This window comes from Pectinophora gossypiella, chromosome 2, assembly GCF_024362695.1.
Source record: "Pectinophora gossypiella chromosome 2, ilPecGoss1.1, whole genome shotgun sequence".
Lineage (NCBI taxonomy): Eukaryota > Metazoa > Arthropoda > Insecta > Lepidoptera > Gelechiidae > Pectinophora > Pectinophora gossypiella.
Window position 1 is genome coordinate 747,415 of NC_065405.1, and position 22,509 is coordinate 769,923.

The 22,509-nt window shown below is 46.7% G+C and overlaps 2 protein-coding genes across 4 annotated transcripts in view; one reads left to right on the forward strand and one right to left on the reverse strand.

Moving 5' to 3' along the window:
• The window catches only part of LOC126373964 (phospholipid scramblase 3-like), a 188,156-nt gene that overhangs the window by 141,251 nt on the left and 24,396 nt on the right, over positions 1–22,509 (reverse strand). The window lies entirely within an intron of this gene.
• LOC126373742 (serine/threonine-protein kinase 4) overlaps positions 1–22,509 on the forward strand; it is a 49,603-nt gene that overhangs the window by 16,222 nt on the left and 10,872 nt on the right. For 2 of the 3 annotated variants that reach the window (XM_050019999.1, XM_050019983.1), the window contains exons 2-10: positions 11,882–11,984; positions 13,734–13,892; positions 16,068–16,295; positions 16,790–16,998; positions 17,780–17,889; positions 18,402–18,520; positions 20,478–20,619; positions 21,041–21,197; positions 21,611–21,732. In XM_050019999.1, the coding sequence (XP_049875956.1) occupies positions 11,882–11,984; positions 13,734–13,892; positions 16,068–16,295; positions 16,790–16,998; positions 17,780–17,889; positions 18,402–18,520; positions 20,478–20,619; positions 21,041–21,197; positions 21,611–21,732 (1,349 nt within the window). The remainder of the gene's footprint in view (positions 1–11,881; positions 11,985–13,733; positions 13,893–16,067; positions 16,296–16,789; positions 16,999–17,779; positions 17,890–18,401; positions 18,521–20,477; positions 20,620–21,040; positions 21,198–21,610; positions 21,733–22,509) is intronic. The other variant, XM_050019989.1, reaches the window with a different exon arrangement.

Here is a 22,509-nt window from a genome sequence, read left to right on the forward strand (position 1 = left end):
CGGGGTTTGAATTAGGGTGATTTACATCATAACATAAGCTCGACTATAGACTCGAGCCGTGGTAGTTAGTAGAACGCTTGCCTCTCACTTTGAGGTCACAGGTTCGAAGCACAGGCCTAAACCAATGGTTGTCGAATTTGTTTTCGAATTCATGTTTGGATCATAAATTGTTATCACGTGCTCAGCTGTGAAGAAAAACACCGTGAAATGTATTTTCGGAAGTACTCATTTACTCATTACTCATTTCGGTATTTTGCAGGGGGTGATTACTATTTCGGTACTATTTTTTGGCGTTTAAATCAAAGCGAAAGACCTTGTCGTTAACTCTCGCCAAATTTCGCTCACCGTCAAGCTAGCAAGTGCAATAAAACATGGCTATAAATCCAGAACCGTGATGGTACTAATTTTTTTACAACAGGTACTATTTTTTTCAATAAGAGTACTATTTTTTGGTATGGTCAAATTATTTTTTCGTGCCCATTTTTTTTTGAGGCCGCTAGCTTGACGCACACGTTTGCTCCACCTTTATATTAGACTAAAACTATCCTATGTCCGTTCACAAGGTCTAATCTATTTTTGTACCCAATTTCATCAAGATAGGTTTGTTATTTTAGGCGGGAAAGCGTAACAGACAGACTGTATACTTCTATCGTGTGGGTTGTGAGGTGGATGACCAACCTCATCAACCCTGGTCAGGGATATTATTGAGCCGCCAAAGGCTCCTGACGTGACTCAAGTAACGACTACGTACTTACATCAGTAAGTAGTACCCGGGACCAACGGCTTAACGCGCCTTCCGAAGCACGGATCGTCTGACTTCTGGACAATCAGGTGATCAGCCTGCAATGTCCTAATCAAACTAGGGATCATAAAGTGATTTGTCCCCACCGGGTTTCGAACCCGGGACCTCCGGATCGTGAGCAGAACGCTCGACCACTGGACCACAGAGGCCGTTACAGACTGATTTACAATATTATATTATATTATATTTGTATTTATAATATTAGTAGAGATGACAAGCAGGTACCATCTGGCTGGTGTCATAAAATGAGACTGCAAACTGTAGATTACTACACTATCAAACTTATAGTAAACACTCAGCGCCGCATTATAATTAGAGCGATGCATTCCTGCGCACAATCTATTTTAACCACAACTGGAACTCTTAACGGTATGACAATAAAATGAAAGTACGCCACGTTTCTAAGCTTGGTACAGTATAGAGCTTTAACAAACATGACACAGCACCACGCCTGCATCCCCGAAGGGCTAGGCAGAGAGATGGCAATTTGGGTTTAGTAGACAAAGGACTTATTCGTACAATGACTTACTTTTAAAATGACGTATTCTCAAAATGCTCGCCTTCCATTACATGGGACTTGAGCACACAAATCAATGATTTATAAAGACACCGTAATTTAAATACTAGGAGCTCGGTGGCGCAGCGGTAAACGCGCTTGGTCTGCGATTGTTGAAGTTAAGCAACTTTCGCAAAGGCCGGTCATAGGATGGGTGACCACAAAAAAATAAAAAGTTTTCATCTTGAGCTCCTCCGTGCTTCGAAAGGCACGTTAAGCCGTTGGTCCCGGCTGCGTTAGCAGTCGTTAATAACCACCAATCCGTACTGGGCCCGCGTGGTGGTTTAAGGCCCGATCTCCCTATCCATCTATAGGGAAGGCCCGTGCCCCAGCAGTGGGGACGTTAATGGGCTGGTTATGAATTTAAATAAGAACAAAAGCTATTATTGGAATATTGTATAGGTGAATCACTTTTACCTTTAATGCAAAGATTGATATTTCGTGGAATTCTGATGACGTCTACAGAGCCTCTAAGTTTCGCGGAACCCGCTTTGGGTATCGCTGCTCTAAAGATTACCTAAACTATGGTAATTTGCTAAATTGTTAGTAAGTATAAATACATTATAGTCCTTCATTCATTCAAAATTAAAAGCTGAGCTCTTGCCGGTGGAGAGAAGCTCATTCTAGTCGATTCTTTGCCCGTTCCTTGACTTCGTTGTAGACGAGATGTCAGCCTTTTCTTTAATCTGCTCGAAGTAATTTCGTCTTGGCTTTCCTCTACAAATTCAAATTCAAAATTCAAATTCAAATTCAAAAATATCTTTATTCAGTAGGTAACATAGTTACACTTTGAATTGTCAATTTTACATAACGAACGTCTCATCCGCCTAAAACTACTGCAGCTTCTCACAACCTGTATAGCCGGGGAAAAGAAGCTGCAAGAAAAACCTCGGCACAGGGCCCTAGACGTTCTTTAAAAAAATAAAAATAAACATAAAACATAAAATATTGGTATACAATTGAGTAATTTAGCTGCCTAATATCAGTTCTCAGACAGTTAATCCCATGCATTCATATCTTCTAAATAATCACTAACTTTATAATAACCTTTTTTGTAAAGTTTTTGTTTAACTACTGTTGTAGCGGACGCCGCCACTAGAGCGAGACGGCGCCGCTAAAAAGGGACAGCGAAGGAAGCGCCGCCCCTAGAACGAGACGGCGATAATATTAGAATAGGATAGCTATAAGATTAGAACGTAAGACCCACTAGTTGTGATAGCGAAATTAGTAGCTAAGGTGGATATTTATATGAAATAAACGAGTTAGTTAGCAGTTGATCCGGAAATTTGATCGAGCCTTTTATTTCCCCGAGATCCTGAACATACAGTCCACAACAGTTCCTGGTCCTTCGAGCCGGATTCAGATCGCCGAAGCACTTCATCGTGGGAACATCTGGTGCCATCGCGGAACGCGCTCAGTACCTCCCTGCCATTTCACCGATCCGAGATGGTAGTGACCCGGAGTCAGAGCGACGCTGTGGAGCTGGAGGAACAACGCCGCGAGGAAGAGCAACGGCGCGAGACCGAACGTCTCGCCCTCCAACGAATCGAAGAGGAACGTCAGAGGCGGTTATCTCAGGCACCCCCCGCCTCACCGACCGTCGCGACGCGCTCAGTCCGCGAACAACCGACGACTAGCGCGACGATCGAACCCGCGCCCCTCACCGCGGGCGCCCCGCCCCTCACCGCGGGCGCCCCGCACCTCACCACGGGCGCCCCGCACCTCACCGTCGGCACCGCACCCCGCACCGCCGCCCCCGCTGCGACACGACGCGTTGCAGATACACTGCGCGGATCGCTCGCGCCCTCCATACGTTCGACGAATGCTACTGCGAGACTACGCTTGGCTGAATTAGAAGCCGCGGAACAACTGGCGAAGCTTGAACGACGCAAGATGGAATTAGAAGCCGATTTGATTCGGAAGCGTCTCGCCGTCGAACAAGAGAACATCCAAGAGGAAGAGAGCGCTCGTCTGCAGGAAGAGGACGTATGCCTGGGACCCAATGACCGGGTCGATGACTGGTTCATGCGCATGGACGAGACACGGGACGAAGAACAGAAGCAGACCCGTTTTGAGGAGAGAGCCAGACGCCGCGCGCCGCTACGCTCCTCGCCGACACCTCAACGCGCACCACGTCATCTCTCACCGTCGCCTGAACGAGCGCGACGCCCCCGACAGTCGCCGGAACGTGTGCGACACCTCTCACCGTCGCCTGAACGAGTGCGACGCCCCCGACAGTCGCCGGAACGTGTGCGACACCTCTCACCGTCGCCTGAACGAGTGCGACGCCCCCGACAGTCGCCGGAACGTGTGCGACACTTCTCACCGTCGCCTGAACGAGAGCGACACCCACTACGGTCGCCGGAACGAGACCGACACCCGTCAGCGGAACGAAGACGCCGAACCTCGAACGCGAAGCAAGGCATCGAGCAATTGGCAGAGGCACTCGAGCGGATGGCGCGACCACGCATCCGGAACGTCGAGCTACCCATCTTCAGCGGCAACCCGAACGAATGGCTGCCCTTCAAAGCAACAATGAGAGATTCAACACGTCTCTACAATTTGAGCGCCGCCGAGAACCTACAGCGACTACGGACGTGCCTACGGGGGGAGGCACGCGAAGCCGTGGCGGCACTGCTGTACACCGCAACCGATCCGAGCGTCATAATGAAGACACTGGAACAATGCTTCGGGCGCCCCGAGGTGCTGATCGACCGGGCGCTAGAAGAAATTAGACGACTACCGAGGTTGGGACCGTCTGCGATAGACCTCAATAACTTCGCGATCAAGCTGCGCAATCAAGTGTGCATACTGGAGTCCATCGACAAACGGGGCTTCATCCACAACCCACTGCTGGCTCGAGAAGTACTTGGCAAGCTCAGCCCGCATCATCGGTCACGCTGGTGTGACTACGCATCCCTTCATGAAGAGGACAACGTTCCCGAGATCGTCATGATGTCCCGATTCCTGACACACGAGGCGAACTTAGCGATCTCCTTCATGTACGCCCCGAGTGCCAGCACCGTCGCCGCTGCTACTGCTCCCGCTGCGAACAGAAGCAAAGAATTAAAGGCCAGCACGAGTGGGAGATCATCATTGGGAAGAAAACCAGAAGCCATCTACAACACGAGCGAGCGAGCCGTCCAGTGCCCCAGCTGCGGAGAAGATCACAAGTTGCCGCAGTGCCAATCCTACAAGGCACTGACAGTCAACCAGCGATGGGACTTCGTGAAGGAGAGAGGTCTCTGCTTCAAATGTGTCGCCTCGAAACATCGACGCATAGCATGCAAGGCGCGGGTGTGCGGCGTGAACCAATGTCGCCGTCCACATCACGCTACGCTACACGAGGACCCGCCCGCCGCCGCAGCCGAACCGCAACCATCGACGAGTGGCCCGGAAACAGTCATGTCGGTGGCCACTACCGTCACTGGCCCGAGGACTGTCCTGCTGAAGGTCTGCCCAGTGATCGTGAGCGGACCACGGGGGGAGGTCTCCACCTACGCCCTACTGGATGAAGGCGCCACCGTCACTCTTATTGACAACGAGCTGGCGGAGAGCATCGGCGCAAGTGGACCCACACAGCCACTGAACCTGCGCGGTGTGAACATGGCGCAACAAGAAGAGGAGAGCAGATCAGTCGCGGTGCAACTCCGAGGCAAGAATGAACACGCACCGTACGGAATAAGGGCACGCACAGTGAAGAACCTTATTCTACACCAGCAGACCATCCCTAAGTCGCTACTGAGAAAATACAAGCACCTACGCCTGGACAAGAACGAGATGTGCTACGAGCTAGCACGCCCTAGAGTCCTAGTGGGGACAGACCACTGGGAATTGATCGTGTCCCGTGAACTACGAGTTGGCGGCCCGAACGAACCCGCCGCATCAAGAACGCAGCTTGGATGGGTGGTACACGGATCCGTACCACGCAACACCATCATACAACAAGGGAGCGTGCTGCATGTCTACGATGTAGAACGACACGGGGACACAACCGACCAGTACGACCGACGTCTCGAGCAACTCGTCGAGGCGCACTTCAAGATTGACGCACTGGGTGTCAGTCACAAACCGCTCGTGGGCGTTGCCAATCAGCGCGCTCGGGACATCGTGCAGAAGACGATGAAGAAGATCGACGGGGCCTACGAGGTTGGACTTCCATGGCGTCGTGACGACGTGACCATGCCTCCAAGCTACGATGCAGCCTTCCGACGTCTGAGAAGCATCGAGAGGAAGATGGACGCTTCACCCGACTTCGCCAAGCAGTACACGGCCCAAATGGAGAACCTGCTGAACAAGGGCTACGCAGCACCATGTGACGGTCATGAACGAGCGAGCACCGTCAGTTGGTTCCTGCCACACTTTGCCGTGCAGAACCCCAATAAACCAGGAAAACTACGCCTGGTTTTCGACGCCGCCGCACGCAGCCACGGTGTCTGCCTGAACGACGAGCTATTAGAGGGACCGGACCTGCTACTGTCACTGCAGGGGATCGTATTCCGGTTCAGAGAGAGACCAGTCGCCGTCACTGCGGACATACAAGAGATGTTCCTGCGTGTGAAGATCCGCCCAGAAGACCAACCCGCCCAGCAGTTCTTGTGGAGGGGAAACGACCGGAAGAATCCGCCTCGCTGCTTCAAGATGACGAGCATGATCTTCGGCGCGGCCAGCTCACCCTTCATGGCTCACAGCGTGCGAGACCACAACGCGCATGCTCACGCGCACACTCACCCACGTGCGCTGGAGGCCATCACACACAGTCACTACATGGATGACTTTGTGGCGAGCTATGAAGACATCGAGGAGGGCCGCCGAACCATCAACGAGGTGATAGAAGTCCACGCAGACGCCGGCTTCACTTTGCGCGGGTGGAACTCCAACTACGAGGGAGTCCTGGACGAAGTGCCCGTAGAGCTTCGAGCGACCCAACCAACGCAGCTCGGAGGAGAGGGCCACGCCGAGCACAAAATACTTGGCCTCTACTGGAACGCAGGTCGAGACGAACTGGGGTTCAACACGTCGCTCAATAGAGTACCGAACGAGGTGCGAACACGAAGCCGCGCGCCTACGAAGCGAGAAGCTCTCAGTGCGGTCATGAGCATATACGACCCGCTGGGACTCCTGAGCCACTACACGATCCGAGCGAAGATCATCCTTCAGGGCCTATGGCGTCTTAAGTTGCCATGGGACGAGCCGATCCCGGAAGAAGAAGCCGGACAATTTATGAGCTGGTTGGCACAGCTGGAAGAGGTCGCCCGGCTACGACTACCACGATGCTACGAGATGAAGAACCATCAGCGCATCGAGCTACATATCTTCTGCGACGCCAGCGAGCAAGCATACGCGACGGTGGCCTACTGGAGGATAGTGCGCTGCGACGGAAGCATCGGGGTCACTCTGGTTGGCGCCAAGTCAAAGGTGGCGCCGCAGCGAACACAAACGATCCCGCGACTGGAACTACAAGCCGCCGTCATCGGAGTGAGGTTGGCCGACACGCTGAAAAAGGAACACCGCATCAAGATCGACAGTGTCACCTACTGGACGGACTCAGCGACGGTGATACACTGGGTGCGGAACGACGCTCGGCGCTACACCCCATTCGTGGCGCACAGGCTGAGCGAGATCGCAGAGCTCACCCAGAAGGACGAATGGCGATGGCTCCCCACTACACACAACGTAGCCGACGACGCCACAAGATGTCATGGGACTACAATCAGCGTGAACGACCGCTGGTTTCAGGGGCCAGACTTCTTATACGAGTCACCGGAACACTGGCCCGCTGAACAGTCATCGCACATCGAGGAGGAAGACGTCCTTCACACTGGGACACGCGATGGACAGAAGGAGGACTGGCTACCTGACCCTGGTCGATTCTCCAAATATGAAACACTGATCAGAGCGGCGGCACGGGTACTGGCATTCATCGACATGTGCCGCAAGAAGAAAAAGAACCTGGAAGTGGAGCACTTGGAACGCGCCGAACGAGCACTCCTGCAAAGAGCTCAGCGTGAGAGCTTTGGCGCTGAAATAGAACGGATCCAAGCAGGGCGCTCCATTTCCAAGACAAGCCGCCTATACAAGCTAGACCCGGAGCTACAAGATGGGATCCTGCGTGTTCGAGGTCGTATTGGAGCCGCGACCGTTCCAGAACATATGAAGCGACCAATCATCCTGGACGGCCGTCATCACCTGACCAAGTTGCTGGTGCTGAGGGAACACTGCGCCGCCGGCCACGCCAACCGAGAGCGCGTGACCAACGACCTACGACAACGATACTGGATCATACATCTGCGACCAACAGTACGCGCTGTCGAGCATGCCTGCGCACTCTGCAAAGTGCGGCGAGCCATGCCGCGAGCACCAGCGACGGGGAATCTACCGCAAGCCCGACTGGAACCATTCCACCGCCCCTTCACGAACTGCGGAGTGGACTACTTCGGCCCAATGATGGTGAAGATCGGACGACGACGAGAGAAGAGGTGGGGCGCGCTCTTCACATGCCTCACCACGCGAGCTATACATGTCGAGCTCGCCGCCTCCCTCTCCACCGACTCGGCGCTAATGGCGTTGCGGCGTATGGCCGCACGCAGAGGATGGCCCCGCGTCATCTACTCGGACAACGCGACGAACTTTCGCGGAGCAGACCACGAGCTGAAGGCCGCCTACAAGGAATGGGCGCCCGCACTGCAACAAGAAGGGATGCTGCACAGAACGGAGTGGCGGTTCATCCCACCTGGAGCGCCTAACCAGGGAGGAGCCTGGGAGCGCATGGTGCGCTCAGTGAAGGCGGCACTAGGCGCTGTACTTAAGGAAAAGGCGCCACCGGAGGAAGTGCTCCAGACGCTGTTAACGGAGGTGGAATTCTCGGTCAACGCCCGCCCCCTCACTCATGTCAGCGTGGACCCGAACGACCCGGAGGCCCTCACACCCAACCACTTTCTGTTGGGAGGATCCATGGGGCTGCCAACCACCGGACCATGCGACGAAGCCGACCGACGAGCTTGGCGAGCAAGCCAGGCCCTCGCCGACCATTTCTGGCAACGCTGGCTGAAGGAGTACCTGCCGACACTGGTACCTCGAGGCGAGCCTACGAACAACGACGCCGGGCTGAAAGAAGGAGACATCGTAGTGGTAGTTGACCCGACACTGCCACGAAACGTCTGGCCAATGGGGGAGGTGATTCGGACCTTCATCGGACCTGACGGCGGGATACGAGTCGCCGACGTCAGAACCAGAACGGGAATCTTCAGGAGACCAACGAGGAAGCTCGCCGTGCTGATCAAGAAGGAGGCTTCGCAAGCTACGCCGGGGGGAGAGATGTAGCGGACGCCGCCACTAGAGCGAGACGGCGCCGCTAAAAAGGGACAGCGAAGGAAGCGCCGCCCCTAGAACGAGACGGCGATAATATTAGAATAGGATAGCTATAAGATTAGAACGTAAGACCCACTAGTTGTGATAGCGAAATTAGTAGCTAAGGTGGATATTTATATGAAATAAACGAGTTAGTTAGCAGTTGATCCGGAAATTTGATCGAGCCTTTTATTTCCCCGAGATCCTGAACATACAGTCCACAACAACTGTCTTAAAACAGTTGAAAGGCAAATTCTGAATGTCAATGGGAATCTTATTGTAAAAACGTATACATTGCCCCTTAAAAGATTTAGTAATCTTATGTAATCGACTGACTTGTAAAGCAAGTTTATTTTTGTTCCTGGTATTAACAATGTGCCGATCGCTATTTTTTGCAAATAATCCTATATGTTTTTTTACATATATTAAGTTTTCAAAGATATATTGTGATGCCAAAGTTAAAATATTAATTTCTTTAAATTTATTTCTAAGTGACATCTTGGGTCCCAATTTGTAAATCGCCCGAATGGCTCGCTTTTGCAGAACAAAAATGCTGTTCATATCTGCAGCATGACCCCACAGCAAGATGCCGTACGACATTAGACTGTGGAAGTAGGCAAAATAAACTAATCGCGCGGTTTCTACATCGGTTATTAAACGAATTTTTTTGACCGCGAATGCTGCTGAGCTGAGCCTTTTGGACAACTTATCAATATGAGGACTCCATTGCAACTTAGCGTCCAAAGTAATTCCCAAAAATACAGCAGCATCCGTGAGGTCCAATTCCTTATTTTTTACAATAATAGAATCGAGGGGCCTACTAACATTCGATAACGTAAAATAAACATATTTTGTTTTATTTTCATTAAGTAGCAGGTTGTTTACAGTAAACCAATCCACTACCTCTGAAATGGCGTTGTTTACATCGTCAAAGGAATCTTGTCGTCTCTTTACTTTAAAAAGTAAGGAGGTATCATCTGCAACGATTGCCTTCTATCTTGCTCTATACGGCGTTACGTATTATTTGTGCCACAAGAGCTAAAATAATAACGTATATTCTTTAAATTATTAATTAAATATACCCATTCAAAAGTATTTACTAAATTTTTGTATTTTTATTACAAATAATAAACGTAAATAAACCTTTACAAATCTTTTTATATGTAGTTTCTAATAATAAGTAATAAAACGAACAATTATCTAGGAAGTTATCAATAGTTTCAGACCCAGAGTACACCTGAAGAAAATAGGAAGGGTTTATAAAAAAAAAATATTGTTTATAGGTTCAAGTGGTGGCAAAAGTTGTAGAGCTGATTTAGCTTAGTTTATCTATGACAAAAATAATAATTTCGATCACCGAATGGTGTGGCTACACTTACGCCATCTATTGTCGCCGAAAAGAATATAACGAGGGTAGATTTCGGACAAGAGTTCTTAGTAGGCCTCCAGCTTTGAAGTTACTTATAGGCTGTATTGAATTTTACCATCACATTTCGATTCATTTCAAGGCAACGACGTAGAAATTAGGGCGGTGGGCCGTTGTGGGACTACGCCACGTGGGGCGTGTGCCCCATCGCGATAGCGGGTCGTCGGCACGACCACACTTACATAACGATCGTTATACAACTTTTTATAGTTGTTTACGTGCGTGCTGTGAACTATGAACCAGTGTGGACTTATGAAACGCTGTGATATGAGGTCGGTGACTTTGGGGATACCAGTGTGGTTACAGGCGTCATAATGTTAAGGATAGAGGCGTTGTTTTGACACTCATTTTATTAATCATAAAAACAGTGTCACTATTTATTACGTTCACAAAGTCACCCCATCATCATCAGCCCATTAACGTCCTCACTGCTGGGGCACGGGCCTTCCCTATGAATGAATAGGGAGATCGGGCCTTAAACCATCACGCGGGCCCAGTGCGGATTGGTTAACGACTGCTAATGCAGCCGGGACCAACGGCTTAACGTGCCTTCCGAAGCACGAAGGAGCTCGAGATGAAAACTTTTTTTTGTGGTCACCCATCCTATGACCGGCCTTTGCGAAAGTTGCTTTACTTCAACAATCGCAGACCGAGCGCGTTAACCGCTGCGCCACCGAGCTCCTCGAAGTCTGGTTTTTTTACAGAAGCGACTGGGCAATCTAAAGCCGTACCAATTCCACTTAGTATTAACGTCTCAAGCTCCTCGTCATCCACGATATACAATACAATTCAAAATGTCCTTTCCTGAGGATACATTATTAACACATTACTTGCACACTATTTGACGCATCAATACTTATAATTTTCGGACCGTAAAATATCCTTTATTCCATAAATTATAGCGTGGGTTTTACGTGATTAAATGACTAAAGTTTACAGGCATACTAGTCAACAAAAAGTCCCTCAAAATCCACGACAGGAAAATTGTTACTCATATGGTGAGGGTGACGACATTCGGTATTACGTATATTTCAGAATTTCACGTACAAGTGGCCGTGGTAGCTCAGTGGGATGAACGCTTGACTCTCATTACAAGGTCGCAGGTTTAAATCCCAGTATGGGCCTGAACCAATTTAAAAAAAATTCGAATTTGTTTTCGAATTCATGTTTCGATCATAATCATTACACTAAATCATCTAGGTAACGGATAGGAACTGTCCCTGCACGCTTAAAATATCACCATGAGTAAACGAGACAACTTCGAAGTTTGTATCTTGCATCTCTTGAGCAGAGCGTAATAAATAATTCGTGCTCAGCGGTGAAGGAAAACATCGTGAGGAAACCCACATTCCCGAGAAATGCTACGGAGGTAACTTAAACTGTATTGGGCTGGCTTTCCCTTCGCGGGTTGGAAGATCAGACAGATCGCTTCTGTAAAAAGCGCTCAGCAGTGAAGGAAAATATCGTGAGGAAACCCACATTCCCGAGAAATGCTTCGGAGGTAACCTAATCTGTATTGGGCTGGCTTTCCCTTCGCGGGTTGGAAAATCAGACAGATCGCTTCTGTAAACATCCGGACCAGTGAACAGTGAACCTCTCTTTCATATAATAAGAAGGATATAGGTCTTCGGCGCGGGTGTATTTATGTTTATTTGTCTTTTATTTTGTTTGCAATAAAGAATAATATATTCAAAACAGGTACGGTACGGTACGAGTATTATATAAAATGTTTGTCTGTTTGTTGCAGCGAGCTGAAGAAGCTGTCAGAAGAGAGCTTGACGCGGCAGCCTGAGGAGGTATTCGATATCATCTGCAAGCTCGGCGAAGGCTCTTATGGCAGTGTTTACAAGGTGAAGTAAAGCATTATACATTCACTATCATACAGGGTTTCTAGGTTTCTAGGCTGCTTTTAAGCATTATTTTTCTTATCTTTTGACGGTCGTAGTTGATTTTATTCGGTTTTTAACCCCCGACGCAAAAACGACGGGGTTTTATAAGTTTGACGTGTCTGTGTAAATGTGTATGTGTCTGTGGCATCGTAGCTCCCAAACGGATGATCCGATTTTAATGCGGTTTTTTTTTGTTTGAAAAGTATATCAGTCGAGAGTGTTCTTAGCTATGTTTGATGGAAATCGGTTCAGGTCTTCAAGGTCATCAGGTCGTTTGTTAGGTGTGATAGGAATGTTACACGCTCAGTTTGCTTGCAAGCATATTATGTGGGATCTGACATTTGAAACACTAATGTCTTTTAGAACCACTGAGCTGGTCTGCTGTTAGTGTACTTTTTTCGGGTCGGGGTTTTTTAAATTTTTAATTTAATTTTATATAATATGAGAATGGGTGTGCTATTTAAATGCTGGCGAAACCGAACTTTGTTACGTTTCTTATTGTCACTTTACACTCGAAAGATATTCAAGAATAACCTTGAAACTATATCCAAGTCGCACTAGAACTAGAACATTACCCTTCTAAATTAGAAATCACCCTTGTTTGGAAAAGCCAAGCTTCCAGTATACAATTTAGTCTAGGTAAACACATATCGCGTTCCACCCCACTCGCGTGATGAATGAATTCGGTCGCGCAGTTTGGGGCTACCCGTATTAATGTTGCATAATTTATTGCTTGCTTCTTGCTGCGAATGTCAGCAAATGTAGTGGCTTCGCCTTTTTTATATATTAGGTATGATGGAAGGGTTTTTGAGTTTTGGTCAGTATATTTTGATTTTAAATAAAATATTACGCCGTCTCGATACGGCATCAGCGAAGACGCAGGTATAGTCTTCATTTTGAAAACCTACGATATCTCATATAGCGACCTAACTTTTAAACTATCATCTCTATTTCGTTGTAAGCCTTTTAAATGGGCATAGATAGTATAGTAAGATGATCCGTGCTTTTGCAGGCACGTTAAGCCGTTGGTCCCGGTTATTACTTACTGATGTACGTAAGTAAGTAGTCGTTACATGAGCCATGTCAGGGGCCTTTGGCGGCTCAATGGTAACCTTGACACCAGGGTTGATGAGGCTGGTATTCCAGCTCACAACCCACACGATAAGAAGAAGATTTACTTACCCTCCTTTACAATTTGTTATGGTCGAGAAAAAGCGACGCAAGAAACTTTTCTGCAACAATTTTTACCACTAAATTCGATTTTGTGAGTTTGAATTCATTAGGTTTATAGATAATTAATATCGCGTCGTGTCCAGGGTTTGTGCCCGGTTAATGGCAACAGGCTCGTCTTAAACGTGGCTGGCGAGGAGTAGTGTGTACCTATACAGGGTGTCACATCCTAACGAAAACTTTGGGGGATGATTCAAACCATGATTCTGAGTTGATATCAAGTGGAATTTATGGAACGGAAAATAATTTAAAAAAACACAAAAATTTTCATGAACTTTTTGACAATCCCTCACCATCCTCTTCATCCCTCAAAGTTTTCGTTACGATGTCACTAACACCCTGTATATATGCTGCTGCTTAGATGGGATACAGGCGTACGTTATGCTATTTTTTAGGTTTCCGAACCCAAAAACGGAACCCTTATAGGATCACTTTGCTTTTTTTTTATCATTTCACAAGTTGTAACGTGGTTGGTTCCAGGCCCTCCACAAGGAGAGCGGGCAGGTGCTGGCCATCAAGCAGGTACCAGTGGACACTGACCTGCAGGAGATCATCAAGGAGATATCCATCATGCAGCAGTGCGACAGCCCCTACGTCGTCAAGTACTACGGCAGCTACTTCAAGAACACCGACCTTTGGGTAAGACAGACAAACAAATTCAATCATACATACTACAGGGTAAATCATCATCTCCATCATCATTTTCACAGGGTCCGCTTATCGAACCTGAAGGTTTGACAGGTCCGGTTTTTTACAGAAGCGACTGCCTGTCTCACCTTCCAACCCGAAGGGAAAACCAGCCTAATGCAGGTTAGCTTACACCTCCGAAACGCATAAATCTCGGAAATGTGGGTACATGGATAATCATTTATGATCCAAACATGAATTATGATGTAAATATTGGTGGAGTAAAACATCGTTACGAAACCCACATTCCCAATAAATGTATTTCAAAATGTGAATGTGCTTTAAATATTAGGCTGGTTTCCCTTCGCGGGTTGGAATGTCAGAGAGCAGTCACTTCTATAAAAACCAAATCTGACAAATCTTCAGGTTCGGTAAGCGGACCGGTGAAGGCGGGTTAACGCTAGGGATATGATAATAACAGTTCTAAAACTGTCCTTTTTCCTTCTTGTCGATGTAGAAGGATAGCACAAGTTTCAGAACTCAAATTGAGATAAAGTGGACTAAAAGGTCTGCGTTGAAACAATTCATCTATAAAAGCAATATTACTATTTACATGTGTTGACTCTGCGCACGCACATGCGCTAATTTTAAATTGCAATAATGTTTTTTAGATGAATTGCTCCGAAGTGGCTTTTTTATCCTCTAAGTCATTTTGGGGGCATGCGTAGCACAGGTAATAAGTCTGCCAGAATCGACATCAGTTACTAAGGTTTTAACGCTAGCTATCTTCTTTTCGCTCCTGCTATCTCTATTCTCATGCTGCCATTCATTAGTGAAACAATTTCTTTTTGGCTGGAAATATTATGCATATCACAAAAAAACCTAATAAAAAAGTCATACATAACTCACCCCCGTAATTCATTAATAAATGGGCAAAGGGCTGATACTGTTAACCACTAATCCACTCTCATCGTATTAATCTTGGAATGAATATCAGAACTGGCTGCGAGTTTATAATATTGACGACTTGTGGCTCTGCCCACCCCATTAGGGATTACGGGCGTGACTTTATGTGTGTATGTATGTAATTTATGTTTCTGTTCTCAAGCACTACGGCTGCTACTTCAAGAACACGGATCTTTGGGTGAGATAAACAAACAAGTCACGCTACCATATTTCTGTTAGGAATTACCTCGAGTTTATGTATGTATTGTAATTGATATTAGGGTGGGCAGAACAAGTCACCAGGGGGGTTAAAGAAGGCCACGGCCATATTGAAGCGGCTAGGCACTGGCGGCCCTAGGCGGTGCTAAGTGTGCCACCGCACCGGGCGCCGAAATAGGGGGGCGCCAAAACCAACCAAGACTTGGTTCACCATGGCCGCAAACTAAAACTTCATCGGGTTAGATTGCGGCCACATAAACCTTATACCGGGTGGCTGTCAAAAACATTTTTAAAAGATTTAAATAGGTAAATTTAAGTAGCCGTAAATTTATCGAAAAATTTTGTATTTTAAGTTATGTTATGGGCGATAGGCTGATCCCTTATCACCATAAGGTTCATCATATCCATCTTTGGACTTCGTATCAACAGTGGCTGCAAGTTGTCTTTGATTACTTGTGGCTCTGCCCACCCCATTAGGGATTACGGGCGTGAGTTTATGTATGTATGTTGTATTTTAAGTGGCTGAAGAGTGCCACTTTGAGTTTTCGCGCCACCTAAATATATACTTCTTCTTATTCTTTGCGAGTCGATGGCGATCGAAACTAAATTTTTGCTGACCAATAATTGGCCACGCTTACGGCATTGTCAGTGGCTTCGTACAGGTCTTTAATAGTGCAGGTGTTAGGGCACTTAGGACAGCACAAAAGGTGAGCCATAGTTTGTGGTGATACTCCACACTCGCAATCATCGCAACCATCAACCAGGTATCCCCACCTGCAGGGATTATCCTTGCAGCGGATCCTTGAATATATACTTTGGAGCATATATAGATTATCGATACTATTGATTTTCTTTCAACTATCGATAGTGGCCTATCGATAGGCAATAGTATCCATAACCATATGATGCTATCGTAAAAATAGCAAACCCTTATTTTGATCATAATTTATGTTTATGTGTTGTGTGTGTGTTTGATGTTTCTGTTTTACATATTTCTTCATGAATACCTTTTGCCATTCACAGATTGTGATGGAATACTGCGGGGCAGGTTCAGTGTCAGACATCATGCGGCTACGGAAGAAGACGTTGTCTGAGGATGAGATCGCCACCATTCTCTGCGACACCCTCAAGGGCCTGGAGTACTTGCATCGACGGCGGAAAATACACCGAGACATCAAAGCCGGGAACATATTGTTGAACACTGAGGGTCACGCGAAGCTGGCCGACTTCGGTGTAGCTGGACAATTGACTGTGAGTGAGGATTTTAACTTTTATTTACTCGTACATACATACATATGGAGCTTAGTGGCGCAGCGGTTAACGCGCTCGGTCTGCGATTGTTGAAGTCAAGCAACTTTCGCAAAGGCCGGTCATAGGATGGGTGACCACAAAAAAAAGTTTCATCTCGAGCTCTCCGTGCTTCGGAAGGCACGTTAAGCCTTTGGTCCCGGCTGCATTAACAGTCGTTAATAACCATCAATCCGCACTGGGCCCGCGTAATGGTTTAAGGCCAGATCTCCCTATCCATCCATAGGGAAGGCCCGTGCCCCAGCAGTGGGGACGTTAATGGGCTGATGATAATGACATACATACATAAACTCACGCCCGTAATCCCTAATGGGGTACTTACAGATTGATATACGCCGAATTTAGAAAAAAACAATATTTTCTTGTTTCATACTTTTTAGAGCGCAATTTTTCCGTGGCCGGGTTTTATTATTACGCTGTTCTAAAATTTTTTTCAGGACACAATGGCGAAACGCAACACAGTGATAGGCACTCCATTCTGGATGGCGCCAGAGGTGATACAGGAGATAGGGTATGACTGTGTGGCCGACATATGGTCACTGGGGATCACCGCGCTGGAGATGGCGGAGGGAAAGCCGCCGTACGGAGACATACACCCCATGCGGGCCATCTTCATGATACCTACTAAGCCTCCGCCCTCGTTCAGGTGAGAAATATTTATAGCATACAGGGTGTTAGTGACACCGTACATAAACAGCCTATATACGTCCCACTGCTGGGCACAGGCCTCCCCTCAATCAACCGGATGGGGTATGGAGCATACTCCACCACGCTGCTCCACTGCGGGTTGGTGGAGGTGTTTTTACGACTAATAGCCGGGACCAACGGCTTAGCGTGCCCTCCGAAGCATGGAATCATCTTACTTTTTCGGACAATCAGGTGATTCAAGCCTGAAAAGTCCTTACCAAACAAAGGACAGTCTCACAAAGTGATTTCGACAATGTCCCCATCGGGACTCGAACCCGGACCTCCAGATCGTGAGCCTAATGCTCTAATCACTAGACGACGGAGGCTGTTACACCGTAACGAATACGCAAAAGTATACAAAAAAAAGCATGGTCCCGGTTACTATTTACTGATGCAAGTAACCCTGACACCAGAAGAAGAAGATCATCAGCCGGAGATCATAGGCCTCCTCAAAGGCTCGCCACACCAATGATCGATCTTCTGCTACCCGCATCCAGCGTTTACCCGCGACCTTTAGAATGTCAGCGGTCCACCTTGTGGGCCGCCCAATTTCCCGTCTGCGGTCGCCACTCGAGAACCTGGCGGCCCTATCGGCCGTCCATTCTACGAGGGATTTGCTTCTCCCACTGCCACTTCAGTTTAGCAATTGTTTAGGCTATGAAATAAGCTAATTAATGAACTCTATTGCTCGAAAAAACGGCAGTTGTCAATTTCTTACAATGTGCATTGTGTGATTACAGAGAGCCAGACCAGTGGTCACCAGAGTTCATAGACTTCGTGAGTCAGTGCCTGGTGAAGATCCCTGATGAAAGAGCGACGGCGGAATTCTTATTAGCACACGAGTTCATAGGTACTGACTGCTTTTTGAGTATTGGTTTTCTAGCCTAATGTCATAGCATACACTACGTATAGAATGACAATTCTCCGCTTCGCATCAGCTGAGTTGTCTAATACACAGATGCGCGTGTACGATAACGTCAATGTGTTGTGTCTGTGTAAATCGAGGTTTCTTGTACGAAGTTTCTGGGGTGTCCTATGTTTGCCATCGCTGGGCTAAGGGTGGCTAGGGTTGCGTTGGGCTCACGATCCGGAGGTCCCGGGTTTGAATCCCGGTGGGGACATATCACAAAAATCACTTTGTGAGCCCTGGTTTGGAAAGACAGTGCAGGCTGATCACCCGATTGTCCGAAAGATGATCCGTGCTTTGGAAGGCCGTTGGACCCAGTTACTATTCATGTAAGTACGTAGTCGTTACATGAGCTATATCAGGGGCCTTTATAAATAACCCTGACTATGGTTGATGAAATTGATAATCCGTCTCATAACCCACAAGATAAAAGAAGAATATTGTTATAATTTCAGGTAACGCGAAGCATCCGAGCATCCTGAGCACGATGATAGCGGAGGCGCGCGAGATCCGCGAGAGCCAGGCCTTCCGCGCCGCGCACCACAACACCAACAACGCCAAGACCATCGGAGCGGTCAGTGCCCGTTACTTAGACACTCAGGGTGCTAGTGATCCCGTACCGAATACTGAGGGGGATCATTTAGCTCATTATACTGAGTTAATAGTAGAAATTTCCGTCACAAAATTCATGCTTTTTTATTATTTTCAAACACTTTTGCGATGGAAAATTCCACTTGATATTAACTCAAGAATCATCCCTCAGCATTCGTTATGATGTCACTTGCACCCCGTGCAAGTACCCAAACGAAAACTTTGGGGGATGATTCAGACTACAATTCTGAGTTGATATCAAGTGGAAATTTCATGTTTTTTTTTGTATTTTTTGAAAACATTTTTAATTCTATACTTTTGCGATGGCAAGCTGCACTTGATATTAACTCAGAATCATGAGCTGAATCATTTCTCTCAGTATTCGTTACGGTGTGACAAACACGCTGTATGTCAGCGAACCGCCTCGCACGACTAACCTATATATCTAAATATATAAAAGGAGAAACTGACTGACTGACATATCAACGCACAGCCTAAACGGCTACATGTAGGCACTTGAAATTTGGAAGGGACGTAGCTTAGGTACCGTAGAGGTGCACTAAGAAAGGAATTCCCGGAATTCCCACGGGAACCCCTCTTAAGTTAGACGCACTCCCACACACACAAAGATCTCTCTTTTCTAACACGCCACGCGGACGAAGTCGCGGACAAAAGCTAGTTATTTCTATCATGTGTCTTCATGTCAAATTTAAAATTCAAATATATCTTTATTCAGTAGGTAACATAGTTACATTTTGAATCGGCAATTTTTACATAACGAACGTCTCATCCGCCTAAAACTACTGCAGCTTCTCACAACCTGTATAGCCGGGGAAAAGAAGCTGCAAGAAAAAATCACAGGGCCCTAGACGTTCTTTAAAAAAAATATACATATAATATTGTTCTACAATTGAGTAATTTAGCTGCCTAATATCAGTTCTCAGACAGTTAATCCCATGCATTCATATCTTCTAAATAATCACTAACTTTATAATAACCTTTTTTGTAAGGCAAATTCTGAATGTCAATGTTCATCAAAATTTGAATTCAGAACAAAACTTATGGCAAATAAAACCGAATATAGAAGCACGGTGCGCATATTCTGACAGGTTCTTTCCTGACGTTATGAATAATAATAAAAAAGTTTATGTAGGTAAAACCTACGACACACATATTTACGACATTAAAATATACACACATTAATATTTAGTTGGAAAACATAAAGGTACTAGGGTGCCGCAGTTCACCAAAAAAAGGCCAAGGTTCAGTGATAATTTACCTAAAGCACAACACTGATTTTCAACACACGCCGATCGGTGAATCGCGAGCATAACAAATTAAAAAAAAAGAGTACAAAAAAGACTTAGTGACCGACTTAGTGTGTTTAGTGTGGGTGTTAGGTTTGGGGTGTAAGATTCCTAATGGCTGTGAGGGCTGGTTACTTACTCACTGAATTTAATTAAAATTCGTACAAAAAATGTTTACATTACAGTAGTTAAATGGAGGTCGATGGGGCAGCGGTAAACGCGCTCGGTCTGCGATTGTTGAAGTTAAGCAACTTTCGCAAAGGCCGGTCATAGGATGGGTGACCACAAAAAAAGTTTTCATCTCGAGCTCCTCCGTGTTTCGGAAGGCACGTTAAGCCGTTGGTCCCGGCTGATAAGATAAGATATTTATTGCATTAGCAGTCGTTAATAACCATCAATCCGCACTAGGCCCGCGTGGTGGTTTAAGACCCGATCTCCCTATCCATCGATAGGGAAGGCCCGTACCCCAGCAGTGGGGACGTTAATGGGCTGATGATGATGATGAGTTAAATAGAGAGCAAGAACGGAAGTGAAGAGAGAAAAATGTTGTCACAGTAAGGAAAATATAATTTTAATGTTGGGGTTGCCAACAGTGGGTTATGACGGTCGTTCCAGAAGTTGTGTTGGTTCCAGGGCGACGGGTATGACGAGGCCACGATGAAGAAGCGTGATGACGGCACGCTGGTGCCGCACCGGGACGCCACCGCAGAGCTGGCGGCCGACCTGGGCACCATGGTCATCAACGAGCCTGACGCCGACCTCGCCACCATGAAGAGTGAGCATATACTTACAACTAAAACGTATGCCGTCTAGAAAGATCGAGCCAACTGTGTTATACTGTTTTAAGTTTACGCGGTTATTATCATAATTAAAACTAATAATAACGGGTTCTTACCGCGTTTAAAGCAGGGATATGAGACTCCCGATATTTCGACACTGTTGCAAGTGCCATGATCACGGGATGACTGATGAGATTGGAGTGGAGTAGGTAGATCCATAATTTTCTACGGGCACACAATAAACAACCGGCAAAGAAAGAGGGTAGACAGATATGTCTGCCCTTGGAAAATGATGGATCTACCTACTCCACTCCACTCTCTAGGCTAACCTAACGTGAGCCTAACGCTCAACCACTCGACCACGGAGGCCATTACCCAGTTGACCCAGTCAAATACCCTATTAACATAACCCTTCAGGGCACGACACAGACCCTATGGACACGAACCGCCCCAAGTACCGGCCGCTATTCCTGGAGCACTTCGAGAAGAAAGAGGTCAACCACCTCAACATGGCGACGCCGACCAACGGGACCTTAACACATCTGCGGCTACCTTCCGTTGATGATAACCTCAGGTCAGTGAAGTTTAGCTCCGGGGGCTAAAATATGATGCACGTTATGGTTATAAGGGATTAAGGGAGCAATTCATCGCTGTCGAACAATATTGCATTCTATGACAATGGTGATATTTATTTTTTTAGTGATATCAAAACGTGACTCCTCTTTGCTGCTCTTAGTTTGAGAGCATTATTACTCACCATTATTTTTGTTTTTCACAAAATTCGTATTTTAAATCATCATCATCATCATCAGCCGTACGACGCCCACTGCTGGGCATAGGCCTCCCCCAAGGATCTCCACGACGATCGGTCCTGCGCTGCCCGCATCTATCGGCTTCCCGCGACCGCGACCTGCTCGTATTTTAAATAAGAGTTTATGTATCAAAAAAGACTAAACCCCTAATACAGTTCGTCTTTTTAATTTCCAGAGACGAGAACAACACAGGCGACGGCGCGCCATCGATAGGGCTTCAACGCGCGCTGGTGGAGGAAGGAAACTTCGAATTCGTAAGTCAACTGCACGTGGTCACTCTACTCTCCGTAGAGCTCCGTAAGTCCGCTACTGTGCACGTACGCACGTTATATCTGCACGTATCCGCTAACGTGCACGCGAGCATAGAGTAAACAATAATAGTATAGAAGGGACACTACCCCCCACCGATCCGAGCTACCTCACTCCTACCCCGATTTTATAACCGCTTGCGTAATCAAAACGTCAATATAAGGTCACACACACAGTTGCGCGTGTACCATACTTCATCAGTGTGTGTGACCAAGACTTTTGTACGCAGTGTCTAGGGTGTGACAAATAGCTCTTGATCCTAGAAAGCGGTTGTCGTGTCTTTAGAAGAATCCATATTAACAAATTGTTCCACCATGCTTCCTAAAGTTGATAGATAATAAAGCGCAATTTAGTTTTGTGATCTAATAAGAGTGGTATTTGTTCCCCAATCTAGTCAATAACATTGTGTTTTTATTGTATTTGTCTAGTGTGATTTATATGAAACTGTTTTATTTTGATTTTAATAGCGTATAAATTATGATCAAATCTTTATATGGTATAATCTTTATGCTCAAATAAAGTAGGCGTCTATCTTTATTCAATGGGTTAGGCATCCGATAGTATTTTTACTTAGCGGACTCAAAAGGAGCTCTACGCGTTACTTATACACTAGAAACATTATATTTTGAACATATTATAATATTTAACAACTTTTATTTAAATTGTGGATGTCCTTAGTAAAGGTGTAACGATTGATGAATGTGAAGGTAGCAAGAAAAGTATGACAGGAGAAGCAAATGGAATTCCATAGGCTGCTTACCCTGG